General features: G+C 52.1%; 1 protein-coding gene across 1 annotated transcript; it reads left to right on the plus strand.

The window, feature by feature from the left end:
- Positions 1 to 260: 260 nt before the first annotated feature.
- On the plus strand, positions 261 to 14,930 carry BCAS2 (BCAS2 pre-mRNA processing factor). The gene is made up of 7 exons (XM_075910411.2): positions 261 to 431; positions 6,464 to 6,556; positions 6,852 to 6,922; positions 8,644 to 8,805; positions 12,779 to 12,829; positions 13,915 to 13,995; positions 14,513 to 14,930. The coding sequence occupies exons 1-7, from the start codon at positions 339 to 341 to the stop codon at positions 14,637 to 14,639; spliced, it is 678 nt and encodes a 225-aa protein (XP_075766526.1). The 5' UTR covers positions 261 to 338; the 3' UTR covers positions 14,640 to 14,930.
- Positions 14,931 to 15,472: the final 542 nt, after the last annotated feature.

The raw sequence follows: 15,472 nt of genomic DNA on the forward strand, positions 1-15,472 counted from the left end.
CGGGCGGGACCGGCCCCGCGCGGTGGGACGAAGCGGAGCTGGCGGTTAACGGCTCCGGCTGCAGCCCCCGCCGCACGCTCAGGCCAAGCCAGGGAGGGGCGCAGGGCCCATCCCCCCGGTCTCTAAGGAGACGCCGCGCGCCAGGGCCAATGGGCGGGGAGGGGCGGGCTGAGGGGGATCCAGGTGGCGCGTGCACCCTACGCAGCCATAGCGCGCGGGTCTCTGCGCCTGCGCACAAAAGGCAAGCGGACCGGGGCGCAGGCGCGCTGAGGGCAGGGGCGTCGGGGTCACGGCGCAGGCGCAGCGGAGCGGAGCGCGCGGTAGCTCTCACTGCTGCCATGTCGGGCCCGGGGCTGGTGGCCGGCGAGGTGGCGGTGGACGCGCTGCCCTACTTCGACCAAGGCTACGAGGCGCCGGGCGTGCGGGAGGCGGTGAGTGGGGGGGGGGGGGAGAGAGAGAGCGCTGGGCCGGGTCGTGTGTGTGTGTGTGTGTGTCGGGGGGGGGGCTGTCCCCGTGTGTGTGTGTGTGTGTGTGTGTGTGGGGGGGGGGGCTGTCCCCGTGTGTGTGTGTGTGTGTGTGTGTCGGGGGGGGGCTGTCCCCGTGTGTGTGTGTGTGTGTGTGTGTCGGGGGGGGGGGGCTGTCCCCGTGTGTGTGTGTGTGTGTGTGTGTCGGGGGGGGGGCTGTCCCCGTGTGTGTGTGTGTGTGTGTGTGTCGGGGGGGGGGCTGTCCCCGTGTGTGTGTGTGTGTGTGTGTGTGTGGGGGGGGGGGCTGTCCCCGTGTGTGTGTGTGTGTGTGTGTGTGTGTCGGGGGGGGGGCTGTCCCCGTGTGTGTGTGTGTGTGTGTGTGTGTGTGTCGGGGGGGGGCTGTCCCCGTGTGTGTGTGTGTGTGTGTGTGTCGGGGGGGGGGCTGTCCCCGTGTGTGTGTGTGTGTGTGTGGGGGGGGGGGCTGTCCCCGTGTGTGTGTGTGTGTCGGGGGGGGGCTGTCCCCGTGTGTGTGTGTGTGTGTGTGTGTCGGGGGGGGGGCTGTCCCCGTGTGTGTGTGTGTGTGTGTGTCGGGGGGGGGGCTGTCCCCGTGTGTGTGTGTGTGTGTGTGTCGGGGGGGGGCTGTCCCCGTGTGTGTGTGTGTGTGTGTGTGTCGGGGGGGGCTGTCCCCGTGTGTGTGTGTGTGTGTGTGTGTCGGGGGGGGGGCTGTCCCCGTGTGTGTGTGTGTGTGTGTGTGGGGGGGGGGGCTGTCCCCGTGTGTGTGTGTGTGTGTGTGTGTGTGGGGGGGGGGGCTGTCCCCGTGTGTGTGTGTGTGTGTGTGTGTCGGGGGGGGGCTGTCCCCGTGTGTGTGTGTGTGTGTGTGTGTGTCGGGGGTGGGGGGGGGGGCTGTCCCCGTGTGTGTGTGTGTGTGTGTGTGTCGGGGGGGGGGCTGTCCCCGTGTGTGTGTGTGTGTGTGTGTGTGTGGTGTGGGGGGGGGGGCTGTCCCCGTGTGTGTGTGTGTGTGTGTGTCGGGGGGGGGGCTGTCCCCGTGTGTGTGTGTGTGTGTGTGTCGGGGGGGGGGCTGTCCCCGTGTGTGTGTGTGTGTGTCGGGGGGGGGGCTGTCCCCGTGTGTGTGTGTGTGTGTGTGTCGGGGGGGGGGCTGTCCCCGTGTGTGTGTGTCGGGGGGGGGGCTGTCCCCGTGTGTGTGTGTGTGGGTGGGGGGGGGGGCTGTCCCCGTGTGTGTGTGTGTGTGTGTGTGTGTGTCGTGGGGGGGGGGGGGGCTGTCCCCGTGTGTGTGTGTGTGTGTGTGTGTGTGTCGGGGGGGGGGCTGTCCCCGTGTGTGTGTGTGTGTGTGTGTCGGGGGGGGGGCTGTCCCCGTGTGTGTGTGTGTGTGTGTGTGTGTGTGTCGGTGTGGGGGGGGGGGCTGTCCCCGTGTGTGTGTGTGTGTGTGTGTGTCGGGGGGGGGCTGTCCCCGTGTGTGTGTGTCGGGGGGGGGGCTGTCCCCGTGTGTGTGTGTGTGTGTCGGGGGGGGGGCTGTCCCCGTGTGTGTGTGTGTGTGTGTGTGGGGGGGGGGGCTGTCCCCGTGTGTGTGTGTGTGTGTGTGTGTGTGTGTCGGGGGGGGGCTGTCCCCGTGTGTGCGTGTGTGTGTGTGTCGGGGGGGGGGCTGTCCCCGTGTGTGTGTGTGTGTGTGTGTCGGGGGGGGGGCTGTCCCCGTGTGTGTGTGTGTGTGTGTGTGTCGGGGGGGGGGGGGGGGGGCTGTCCCCGTGTGTGTGTGTGTGTGTGTGTCGGGGGGGGGGCTGTCCCCGTGTGTGTGTGTGTGTGTGTGTGTCGGGGGGGGGGCTGTCCCCGTGTGTGTGTGTGTGTGTGTGTCGGGGGGGGGGCTGTCCCCGTGTGTGTGTGTGTGTGTGTGTCGGGGGGGGGGCTGTCCCCGTGTGTGTGTGTGTGTGTCGGGGGGGGGCTGTCCCCGTGTGTGTGTGTGTGTGTGTGTGTGTGTCGGGGGGGGGGGCTGTCCCCGTGTGTGTGTGTGTGTGTGTGTGTGTCGGGGGGGGGGGGGGGCTGTCCCCGTGTGTGTGTGTGTGTGTGTGTGTCGGGGGGGGGCTGTCCCCGTGTGTGTGTGTGTGTCGGGGGGGGGCTGTCCCCGTGTGTGTGTGTGTGTGTGTCGGGGGGGGGGCTGTCCCCGTGTGTGTGTGTGTGTGTCGGGGGGGGGCTGTCCCCGTGTGTGTGTGTGTGTCGGGGGGGGGCTGTCCCCGTGTGTGTGTGTGTGTGTGTGTGTGTCGGGGGGGGGGCTGTCCCCGTGTGTGTGTGTGTGTGTGTGTCGGGGGGGGGGCTGTCCCCGTGTGTGTGTGTGTGTGTGTGTGTCGGGGGGGGGGCTGTCCCCGTGTGTGTGTGTGTGTGTGTGTCGGGGGGGGCTGTCCCCGTGTGTGTGTGTGTGTGTGTGTGTCGGGGGGGGGGCTGTCCCCGTGTGTGTGTGTGTGTGTGTGTGTCGGGGGGGGGGCTGTCCCCGTGTGTGTGTGTGTGTGTGTCGGGGGGGGGCTGTCCCCGTGTGTGTGTGTGTGTGTGTGTGTGTCGGGGGGGGGGCTGTCCCCGTGTGTGTGTGTGTGTGTGTGTGTCGGGGGAAGGGCTGTCCCCGTGTGTGTGTGTGTGTGTGTGTGTCGGGGGGGGGGGGCTGTCCCCGTGTGTGTGTGTGTGTGTGTGTGTCGGGGGGGGGGCTGTCCCCGTGTGTGTGTGTGTGTGTGTGTCGGGGGGGGGGCTGTCCCCGTGTGTGTGTGTGTGTGTGTGTCGGGGGGGGGCTGTCCCCGTGTGTGTGTGTGTGTGTGTGTCGGGGGGGGGGCTGTCCCCGTGTGTGTGTGTGTGTGTGTGTCGGGGGGGGGCTGTCCCCGTGTGTGTGTGTGTGTGTGTCGGGGGGGGGGCTGTCCCCGTGTGTGTGTGTGTGTGTGTCGGGGGGGGGGCTGTCCCCGTGTGTGTGTGTGTGTGTGTGTGTCGGGGGGGGGGCTGTCCCCGTGTGTGTGTGTGTGTGTGTCGGGGGGGGCTGTCCCCGTGTGTGTGTGTGTGTGTGTGTCGGGGGGGGGCTGTCCCCGTGTGTGTGTGTGTGTGTGTGTGTGTGTCGGGGGGGGGGTCTGTGTCCCTGTGTGTGTGTGTGTGTGTGTGTGTGGTGTGTGTGGGTGTGTGTGTGTCCCTGTGTGTGTGTGTGTGTGTGTGTGTGGGGGGGGGGGGCTGTCCCCGTGTGTGTGTGTGTGTGTGTCGGTGGGTGTGGGGGGGGGGGGGCTGTCCCCGTGTGTGTGTGTGTGTGTGTCGGGGGGGGGGGGCTGTCCCCGTGTGTGTGTGTGTGTGTCGGGGGGGGGGGGCTGTCCCCGTGTGTGTGTGTGTGTCGTGGGGGGGGGGGGGGGGGGGGGGCTGTCCCCGTGTGTGTGTGTGTGTCTGTGGGGGGGGGGGGGCTGTCCCCGTGTGTGTGTGTGTGTGTGTCGGGGGGGGGGGGCTGTCCCCGTGTGTGTGTGTGTGTGTGTCGGGGGGGGGGCTGTCCCCGTGTGTGTGTGTGTGTGTGTGTCGGGGGGGGGCTGTCCCCGTGTGTGTGTGTGTGTGTGTCGGGGGGGGGCTGTCCCCGTGTGTGTGTGTGTGTGTGTCGGGGTGGGGGGTGTGGGGGGGGGGGCTGTCCCCGTGTGTGTGTGTGTGTGTGTGTCGGGGGGGGCTGTCCCCGTGTGTGTGTGTGTGTGTGTGTGTGTCGGGGGGGGGGCTGTCCCCGTGTGTGTGTGTGTGTGTCGGGGGGGGGGCTGTCCCCGTGTGTGTGTGTGTGTGTCGGGGGGGGGCTGTCCCCGTGTGTGTGTGTGTGTGTGTGTGTCGGGGGGGGCTGTCCCCGTGTGTGTGTGTGTGTGTGTGTGTGTGTGTGTCGGGGGGGGCTGTCCCCGTGTGTGTGTGTGTGTGTGTGTGTGTGGGGGGTGTGTGTGTGTGTGGGGGGGGGCTGTCCCCGTGTGTGTGTGTGTGTGTGTGTGTGTGTGTGTGTGTGTGTCGGGGGGGGCTGTCCCCGTGTGTGTGTGTGTGTGTGTGTGTCGGGGGGGGCTGTCCCCGTGTGTGTGTGTGTGTGTGTGTGTGTGTGTGTGTGTGTGTGTCGGGGGGGGCTGTCCCCGTGTGTGTGTGTGTGTGTGTGTGTCGGGGGGTGTGTGTGTGTGTGCCCCCGTGTGTGTGTGTGTGTGTGTGTGTGTGTGTCGGGGGGGGCTGTCCCCGTGTGTGTGTGTGTGTGTGTGTCGGGGGGGGCTGTCCCCGTGTGTGTGTGTGTGTGTGTGTGTGTGTGTGTCGGGGGGGGGCTGTCCGTGTGTGTGTGTGTGTGTGTGTCGGGGGGGGGCTGTCCCCGTGTGTGTGTGTGTGTGTGTGTGTGTCGGGGGGGGGCTGTCCCCGTGTGTGGTTGCAGGGTGTTTTTTTGGCGTGGAGAGGGCATGCACTAGAGGTGTGTATGTTCTGGGGGGCTACAGAGGGGTGTGATCAGTGGGAGTGGCACTTCCCTCTTTTGGACAGTCCAGCCATTCAGTTTACTAAATCCCCTGCAAGGGTTAAACCCACAGACAGTCGGTCCTAATGGAGGTAAAGAGTCTCCTGGAATGCTAGGGAGGCAGACAGCAAGCAGAAAGGAAGCCAGGAGAGCCAGTGAACACAGAGTGTGGAGTTTCAAATTGGGAGAGATGATCTTCTTGTTCCAGTCTGTGTGTGATCAGGGCAGAGCTGGTGGACATGAGCTGAGCCAGGGAGCAAGGTATGGACTATCCAGAAATAGTCATGCCTTGGGAAGGATTAAACCTTGGAACAGCAGATCCATGAGTAGAACAGGGAATGTTTACTCAGATGTGACCCGATTATTTTCTTTATTTTTGAGTTTTTTGGACTTCTGTGTGTGGGGCACATAACCACCCTCTTACACTGTGACTTTTAAACTCAATCCCAGGGAAAAACTGTGTTTTTCTTTTTTCAGTTGCTCTGTAACATCTAGCAACCAAGAAATGTTTGCCAATTGTGTTTTCTTTGTTTTGCTAATAAAATTCACTTAAGACTATGATCTGATTCATGTCTTATAAAAGGCAGGAGTTTCTGTGTGCAGGTTCCTAAGACTGCAAAGCCAGATATTAAGAAATTACAAGGGCTTTATTTTTAAGCTCTCTTCAGAGACAAGGTTAAAGAGCTTGAGGGTACCCTACAGGAAGAAATATCCAAATGCGTCGTCTTGGGTTCTCTAAGGGGTTTTTGCATTTGGGAGGTGACAGCAATACCAGTCCAAGGCCAGGAAATCTGTGACTTTGGGGAGTTTTTAAACAGAATCCTTATGGGCAGGGTATTTTAAGTCTCTTGCGAGCCCCCATTCTGTACTCAAAGTGCCAGATAGAGGATATGGGGGGGGGGTGAACATGTATGCGTGTGTTTATAGGGGGATGTACTTGCATATGTATGGGGAAGGTATTGGAGGGTAGGAGTTGTGTACTGGAGAGGAAGGTACCTATAACCTCTTTCTCAAGGTGGGGGAGGGTCACTTCCTGTCATGGTGGTAGGGGTCTGACACAGACTTGGGACTCAGCACCAGCCCATCAGTCAGTACCTCCCCTTGGGCCTTTCCTTCAACCCTGGGTGAGGAGCCACAGCCAGGCATGACCCTGGTGGGGCAAGCTGCTCAGTTTGGCCAGGCAGGATCCAACAGCTGTGGACACAGGGAAGGGATCAGTTAGGGCCTGGAGGCAAAAGGCCATAACCAGAACAGGGCAGTCGCCCAGCGGGCAGAAGTGTGGAGACAGATGACAAGAGACCCAACCGCAGAGGGTGCAAGTATGTTTGCTTACCCCTAGTGGAGAAGAACTGAGTTGCAGCTGTCATTCTGATCTGCAACGAGCAAGGAAAAATCCCAGATATATCTTTGTTTCAAAAATCCATGCGGATGGAGATTGGAGCACCGCAAAAGAGGTCATATCCAAGAAAACCTGGCTGTACAGTAACTCTATGCTTCATTGACCCCCACCCACTCTCTATAGGCTGCGGCCCTGGTGGAAGAAGAGACTAGACGCTACCGGCCCACCAAGAATTACCTCAGCTACCTGCCCACACCTGACTACAGCGCCTTTGAGGTGAGCCAGAGTGGACATATGGGGAAGTGCTGTGGATAGAGTGATAGCCTCTGCAGACAGCTGCAGGTGGGGGAGGAGGAAGAGTCAGGTCCTGAAATCTAATTACAGGGTCTTGCTGGGAGGCTGTTACAGCAAGAGACTGGCTGTAGATTTACAGTGGGGATAAGGCACAAAGAGAACTGTTGCTGCTTATGTAGGCAGGGCTCTAGTCTCTCCTGCCCTTTATGGGGGTAGGAATGGTGGTCCTTCCTTGCCCTGGTCTGGCTGTAGGTAACTTTCTGCTCTGCACCCACAGACTGAAATTATGCGGAATGAGTTTGAACGCTTGGCAGCCCGGCAACCCATAGAGCTCCTCAGCATGAAAAGGTGAGTGAGAGTCTGCACCAGCATTGTCTATGAACTGAGTGGGCGAAGCCTGATTTGGATGGGACCATTCACTGCTGACAAGTGCTGTATATTGCACGAGTCTTAGGCCAGATCCACAATAGACACCCCTGAACGACTTAGTGATAGCTACATAATCCCTGCCTGTTGGGAGGTGGATTGACTACATTGAAGGGAGAATCTCTCTCATTGGCATGGGAGTATCTTTACTGAAGCAATACAGTGATGCAGCTGTATCCAGACCACCTAAAACATACACAATGACCTTTTCTGATAAGGATAGAGAAGCCAAAATCACTACTTTTTCTTTAGATGATATATCCATGGAGCCTCAGATTTCTTAGAATGTTGTGACAGCTATAAGCTCTCTTTATTGGAAACTCTGGATTTCCAAAGAGTTGAGACACTGTGGGCTGCCAACCCTGAAGTCTCAGCAGTCTTTCCCATTGTATAGCTCAGCCTGGCTCTATTGAATATATTGCCAGTTTGAAACAGAAAGGTACTGTTTTATTTCTAGCAGTAACAGGCTATATTTCATTCATTACAGTCATTTTGACAAGTACCTTCACTTTGTATTGTTTCTAACTAAATTAAAGTGGACTACAAGACTCCTTCTTGTATTTTCTCTGTCTTGATGACTGGTTCTGGATAGAGATGTAAAAGTTTAACCGATGAATCAATAAGCTAATGCTTGTGTGTTCCTGTTAATGGTTAAACTCTGCTTGGTAGCTCAGGGCTGTGAGCTGGCTGCATGTGGGCAACCAGCAGCCTTTCCTCCCTCCCCCTATATGCCCAGGTAACGCGTTTAACCGTGTAAACATAGAATTTTGATCAGTTACACGGTTACTATTTTTATACTTTTTACAACACTAGTTCTGAGCATGACTCTAGTCTCTGGTAAATGGGGAACCAAAGACAACTAGATAACTTCCCATCTTCAGTTAATATGAAGTTGTTTTTATAGAAAACCTGTTTCAACTGTAATTATACTGCAGGGTTTATTTAAAGCATGTACTCATGCCTTTCAAAAGAATAAAAGGGGTGACGGTTGGGGGTCTGCATTGTTAGTGCAGAAATTGTCAGCGCCTTGCAGCAGCTTCTTGATAATGATCTTCTCCTGGAAAAAGAGTTTCCATTGGTTTACTGTGGGTCTGTCTAAACTACAATTGACACTTTATTGACTGACTGAGGTTGGGCTGTAAAACTGCTGTGTAGCCATTTGGGCTTAAGCTAGAACCCAAGCTCCAGGACTCTCCCTCCTTATAGGGTACCACAATTTTAAAGTTATATAACCCAAGTCAGCTGACATGGCCAGGCGTGGGTGTTTAATTGTAGGATATTTATAGTTTGACATCAGGAGCTGCCTGGGTTAAGAAATGTTGCTGTAGAAAATTATAAAATCTCATTTCAGCAGAGATGACTGATAAGAAAGTAGGTATTTCTAACATGCCTGTAATTCTCAGGTAGAGACATTTGAAATCTTAATAATTGAGGAAATAAACGATTTTCTGTATCCAGAATATATTAAAGGCTAGTTTTGAGTTGATGGCTTTCTCTGCATCAGGTTTGAGCCTTGGTCAGAATTTGAGCTTCTGAGCAAACCCGACTCCAGAAGGTCTAAATGCATGACCCTAATTGTAGTGGTCTTTACCCCACCCCCCACATTGTTTAAAAACAATTTTTTCTGGTTGGCTTTATTTCAGGTATGAGCTGCCTGCTCCCTCCTCTGGTCAGAAGAATGATATCACAGCGTGGCAGGAATGTGTCAATAACTCAATGGCTCAGCTAGAGCATCAGGCTGTTCGGATTGAGAATCTGGAGTTAATGTCCCAGCATGGCTGCAATGCTTGGAAAGTGTATAACGAGTAAGCAGTCCCTTCTTCTGAAAATGTTGGATAAAAGTGTCCATTTGCAGTAGGGATCTGAATGCTTAACTGGTAAGCCTCACCCTTAATGGTTCTGGTTAACCGGTGGGGGCTGGAGCAGCTGCCTGTCTGTGGAGCCCAGATGGAGCAGCACCTGTCTGGGTTTGGATGGGCACTCCAGCCCAACTGGCTTGGAGAGGTCTCCCCGCCCAGCTCCTCTTTACTTGGTTAGCCAGTTACACAGGATTTTACATCTGTAATTTGCAGTTCTGCAGATATTTTACATATGAGTTCTGCTTCAAAATAATCAAACTGTAGTGAAATGTCACGTACAACTTTAGAACCTCTCTTGGAGCCAAGGTAGAATTTCTCTGGTCAGGCTTCAGAGGGGTAGCCGTGTTAGTCTGAATCTGCAAAAGCGGCGAGGAGTCCTGTGGCACCTTATAGACTAACTGAAGTGTAGGAGCATAAGCTTTTGTGGGCAAAGCCCCACTTCGTCAGATGCATGCATCTGACGAAGTGGGTCTTTGCCCCGAAAGCTTATGCTCCAACACTTCAGTTAGTCTCTAAGGGTATGTCTACACTACTGCGCTAATTCGAACTAACTTAGTTCGAATTAGGGCATCTAGACCTAAAAACTAGTTCGAATTAGCATTTTGCTAATTCGAACTAGCATGTCCACATTGAGTGGACCCTGAACAGAGGTTAAGGATGGCCGGAAGCAGTGCCGGCAGGGCATCAGAGTAGGACTTAGAGCATGGAGCTGCTGTCTCAGGCTAGCCGAGAGCTGTGCTTAAAGGGACCCGACCCCCACCCCGGACAGACAGTTCTCAGCGGTGCCTCGCTTGCAAAGCAGTCCTGGCTTGGAGTGCCCTGAGTGCCCACACTCGGAACATCACAGCACTCGGCCATCAGACCGGCTGCACTTGCCCCAGGCTGCCATCCGGGGGGAGGGGACAATCGGGGGGCTGCAGGAGAACTTCCACCCCGAGCAGCCCGCAGAGCCAGCCCAGTCCTCTCCATCGGGGGCTCGTACCCCATTCCTCCCTCACCTCCTTCCACTTTACCCCTCCCTAGCCCCCCTTCCTGATGTACAAAATAAAGGACACGTGTGTTTATTGAACAAAACTGGGGGACACTGGGAAAAGGAGGTGGGAGAGGGAAAGAGAGAGTCTGGGAGAGGGGAGGGCAACTAAAATGATCAGGGGTTTGGAACAGGTCCCATATGAAGAGAAGCTAAAGAGACTGGGACTTTTCAGCTTAGAGAAGAGGAGACGGAGGGGGGATATGATAGAGGTCTCTAAAAGTATGAGTGGTGTGGAGAGGGTGCATAAAGAAAAGTTCTCCATTAGTTCCCATAATAGAAGGACTAGAGGACACCAAAGGAAAGGAATGGGTAGCAGGCTTCAAACTAGTAACAGAAAGTTCTTCTTCACAAAGCAAAGAGTCAACCTGTGGAACTCCTTGCTGCAGGAGGCTGTGAAGGCTACAACTAGAACAGAGTTTAAAGAGAAGTTAGATCAATTCATGGAGGTTGGGTCCATGGAGTGCTATTAGCCAGGAGGTAGGAATGGTGTCCCTGCCCAAAGTTTGTGGAAGGCTGGAGAGGGATGGCACGAGACAAATGGCTTGGTCACTGTCTTCGGTCCATCCCCTCCAGGGTACCTAGGGTTGGCTGCTGTCGGCAGACAGGCTACTGGAGTAGATGGACCTTTGGTTTGACCCAGTACGGCCATTGTAAGCTCAGGGCTCAGGGTCGGTGGTCTCAGTGGACCACCTTGATTTTCATGCAAACCTGCTCCTGGGTGGCCAGGCTGGCAGCTCTCCTGCTCTAGACGGCCACTTTCCTGTGCCTAGTGCGGAGGTCGTGGACGAGGTCCACGATGTCTGCACTAGACCAGGCGGGTGCCCGCCTCTTGTGGTCCTGGGCAGGCTCCTGAGAGCCACCAGCCTGGTCCCAGGAAGAGGCGGAGGGCTGGGGGGCATCGGGTGGCTGGCTTGAGCCGTGCCAGGTGCAGGGACTGCTGGCTGGGTGCTGGCAGGCTTGTACCTGGCACGGGCACCGTAGCCAGCCCGTGCCCCTTTAAGGGGTCCGGGGCCGGGAGGGGGGCAATAGAGTTTCCCTGGTGTTGGCCAGAGTGGCCACCAGGGAAAGCTGGGGAGGGCTAGCCTCCCACTACTTCAAATTAAGGGGCTGCACAGCCCTTAATTCGAACTAGTAAGTTCGAACTAGGCTTAGTCCTCGTGGAATGAGGTCTACCTAGTTCGAAGTAAGCGCTCCGCTAGTTCCAATTAAGTTCGAACTAACGGAGCGCTTGTGTAGCGCCTATCAAAGTTAATTCGAACTAACGTCCGTTAGTTCGAATTAACTTTGTAGTGTAGACATACCCTAAGGTGCCACAGGACTCCTCGCCGCTTCTGGTCAGGCTGTGTGCTGACTGGGGTGGAAGTGAACTCGCTCCATATTTCCTATCCAGGCCACAGAAGTCATTGCATAACCTGCTGTAGAAACCCTGCTTTTGTTACAACCCTCTCTCTACTAGAGAATACTCTACTAAAGAATAATCTAGTGGAGCTGTATGCCTACCTACCGGTCATGTCCCATATTCCAGTCTCTCCCACTGTTCCAAATACATTGAGGCCTAGGGAGCCCAACAGAAGACAGCTGCATCATGTGCAGGTTTTATGTCCCTCTGTTCCAGGTCCCCAGATCTTGCTGCTCCTCCTGCAGAGGAAGTTTAGTTGTACCAGATAGACTGGAGGATGGTGGGCAGGATTTTAGCCTTTACAGTGAAATCTGTCTTGAGTGACTATCAAGGGAACCAGCCAGAATCTGTTTTCTCATAGATTTTCAAACTTATTTGTAGAGCCCTTCCTGGGGTGTTTTGCAGGAATGAACTATGTTAAAACCTAGGCAGAGGCAGGGCTTTAGCAGAGATGTCTGAGAGTAACTCTGAGCTGGACAGAATAAAAGAGGGTGGAGAATTCCTGAGGTGAGAAACTGAAGAATGCATCTACCCAATTTAGGTGTTTTCTAGTCATATTTATATGACTAATAAAAGATAAAATGGAACTAGTAGGGGTCCAAGTTACTGAGTTCCAGGATACCAGGAAGCTTTCGTCCACTTTATCAGTCCACAGATTGAGATGAGCAAGGTGTTCCAGTTTCACTCCTTGTTCACTTGTTTAAAACTTTCCGCATCTCGCAGTCATTAGCTCTTCCAGTCAACATTAAGCATGGTGTCTTATGTAATGCATACAACACGCTTTCACACATGTCAATGTATGCAACTTGTGTTGTCCACACTATTGTCATGTCACCTTACTCCTGTTTTTCTCAATAGGGGACTTTTTAGCATGATGTTTTGTGTACTACCCTGGCCTATCCAATTCATTCGCTATACATAGTCATAAATTATTAACATTAAACTGACAAACTTTTTTTAACCTTTATCAGTTTTTCATTTTTGTATATTGTTCAATACGTGTCCTAAATTATTCATTAACCTTTATTTTTCTTATTTCAGTGGAGAAACTATGGGAAATATGACTAATTAGAGTATATTTTTATCTTTTCAAGCACAAGTTTCCAAAAGACTTTTGCTCAAAAGTTTATGATCATACTTGTAGAGCATTAAAAAGCCTTTGTCTGTAATTTTTCTTGTTGCATTTTGAGGTGCATACTTCAGTCTTTGTTTAGTTGTTCCCCAGCATTAGGTCAAACCAATCACATGGGTTTACAATACAATGGCTGCATAACATACAGTGTTTCCTCTTCAAGGTAAGAGGCAAATATCAAACATCTTGGCCTGGGTGGGGAGGATGGCCATCATATTGCTTACGTTATTTTGGAGAAATAAATGACAACCAGTCTTTGTTTTTCCTTGCTTCTCTTTATTGATTGTGTAGTTATGAGTGCGCTTATGGATTCCATGAGTTTTCCTGTTTTTATACTTTTTATCTTTGCTATTAGACACCTGGTTCATATGATTGAACAAGCTCAGAAAGAACTACAGAAATTGAGGTAAGTGCTGCCCTTTTTCATTCTTGTGTTCAAACTTTGAAGGAATTCTAACACATTCCCCAAGAACCAATCTAGAAAGGCCTCCACTCATCCCCAGGCTGCTGCCAGGGTTGTAGAGAAAAGGACCTGGTCAGGTTTTTTTTTTATTTTGTGCTGAAGCAGCAGATGGTGACCTAGTCCATCTTTTCTGGACAAACTTACTACAATTCCTCCTGTTTCCCATTCAGTCAAACTGTTTCTACCTGGATTGCTAGTATAAACAGGAACTAGCAGTTGTAGGATCCTCCTTGAAGAACAACCACTGGTAACATGGCATCTTATCCTATTCTGATGGACTAGTGCATTCCACACAAGCAGGAACTTTTTCATTGACTATACCTTCAGGCTCAGAGCAAATTACAATAGTCCAGTCTGAAGATGACAATCTCATGAAACATTGTGTGGATCCTTGTCAAAAGGAAGGGCAAAGTTGCCAAGCAAGCCATGTTTCACCACTATTTGCTTTTTTTGGTGAGTTGAGGATTAGTTTCTGAGCTAAGGGTGACAGCTTTTTACTGGAATCTGGAAAGTGTTAAAGAACAAACTTGATATGCAGTCTGGGTATTAACAGTGACAAAAGTAAGAACCTCATCAGTGTTCTGATTTTAATACAAAATCCAAATGGGCCCTGTATATCCAGCACATCCCAGTCTGTGAATGGAGCCACTTCCCTACAAAGGAATCCGTGTAGCATTCCTGAGAATGCTGCAGTTTAGTTTAAGCATCCTGTTTTTTCTCATAATGGAGAAAACAAAACTGAGTTTTGGACTCCTTGGTTTTCCTAGTATGTTTGAATTTCATTTCATGGTATTGTATGTCCACAGTCAACTTTCTCTTTAGGCTGGAGCCTTAGATTTAGTCTCTGTGTATGCCTATGACTGATCTTCATACTTCTGGTGCTGTGCATTTGAGTATCCAAGTTCTTTGCCAATAGCTGAGTAAAGGAGGTGAGCTGCATTTCGAGCACAATAGCAAATGTTAGACTTCCTGGAGAGCAGAAAATGTGAATGCTATTGTATGGTTAAACAAGTAACATTTTCTCATAGGAAAAACATTCAAGATCTTAACTGGCAGCGAAAGAACATGCAACTCACAGCTGGATCTAAGCTACGAGAGATGGAGTCAACGTAAGTGTCTAAAAATATCCTCTAAATCTAGTCCCCAATTATGCATTTTGTACCCTGCCTTGGAGAGGGTGGCCTCTTGACAGGCTCTTGGAAACTTAGATGCCTTCACAGGATTGGCATCTGTTATCAGGGAATGCTAGTGGCAGATAATTGTTTAACTGGGTAATTCAAGCATGGCTGCTTGAAGCAGTGACTGAGTGAGAAGGGCAGAGGACACGTTCTTAATTTGAAATCATCTACAAAACTTTGTTTCTAAAACTTAGTTTTCTGCCAAAAATTGGAATGTCAGGTTTTGCACATTGGTTTAACATCAAGTAAAGAGAACAAAAGTTCCATCTCTGTCTGTTTAAATTGATTGTAGGTAATGGCTGAATTTTATCTCATGTTGAACTACTTCCTTGTTTTTAATGAATTGATTCAAAGGTGCAGCTAACTTTCTCTAATGGTAGAAACAGTTATTGCTCTGTGCAGTCTTAATTATTACTTAAACTCTGGACTTCTATATGTTCTGTTCTAGGTGGGTGTCTCTGGTCAGTAAAAACTATGAGATTGAGCGAACGATTGTGCAACTAGAAAACGAAATCTTGCAAATTAAACAGCAGCATGGGGAAGCCAACAAAGAGAACATCGAGCAAGACTTCTGAGGTCTGACCCCTGCCATTCACTGTAGCATACTTCCAACTGTTTTTAGAGAAGCCGCATGTCCTTAGGCTTGCTAATATCTATGTATGTGTAATGAGGTGAAAAAAACCATCATTAATGCTCAGTTTCTAGTTTTGGAGACTAAGGCAGAGAGAGGTAGAGCAGGTTCACGAAAAAAAATCCAGCTCTATAGACTGAATGCATGAAGTTTCCATGGGTGAATCAGTGGTTCTTGGACAGAACCATAATTGTTTTTGTATATCTTAAACCTGAAATAAATTTTTTTAACAACATTTCTTTGGCTTCAGAAAGCTATAAACATCTGAGCATCATCAGATACTAAACCTCATGCAGGCATCTTAAGCTCCTTTTCATGAAATTTTGAAGACTTTTGTAAGAGCCATTAGAGGGCATGATATTATAAAGGCCAGAGATGGAACAAGTTCTTTCTTGGAGCAAGAATTTACTGATGACACTAGATTCATTGCTGTGGTTACTACCTCCATGACCTTTAGAAGGAGCTTTTGGTTGTCTTTAGAAAAGCTTGTTGTTTACATTTCCTTGCATTTTTGTCTGGCAGATCGAGGGTTTGTTGCGTTGATACCATTCTTTCTCTCGTCCGAGCCTTCTATCTTTGCCAGTATACAGGCACCTGTCCATAGCTCTAGATGCATGCCATAAATCTTGCTGCAACTATCAAAATGCTGTCCAACATTTTTCAGCCATGTAGAATTTGACAGAAGGAAGTTACAAAGCTGACTAGTGACCATGCAAGAAAGCTAGCAGTAATAGTTTAGTGCCATTCTGTAAGAGGAACTGGAGCATGTATTTAATC

Source organism: Pelodiscus sinensis, chromosome 27, assembly GCF_052426305.1.
Source record: "Pelodiscus sinensis isolate ZL-2025 chromosome 27, ASM5242630v1, whole genome shotgun sequence".
NCBI lineage: Eukaryota > Metazoa > Chordata > Testudines > Trionychidae > Pelodiscus > Pelodiscus sinensis.

Coding starts and splice junctions, on each gene's coding strand:
- BCAS2 (XM_075910411.2), top strand. CDS start 339: ATGTCGGGCCCGGGGCTGGTGGCCGGCGAGGTGGCGGTGGACGCGCTG. Junction 6,557..6,851: donor CTGACTACAGCGCCTTTGAG/GTGAGCCAGAGT, acceptor CTGCACCCACAG/ACTGAAATTATGCGGAATGA. Junction 12,830..13,914: donor AAAGAACTACAGAAATTGAG/GTAAGTGCTGCC, acceptor ATTTTCTCATAG/GAAAAACATTCAAGATCTTA.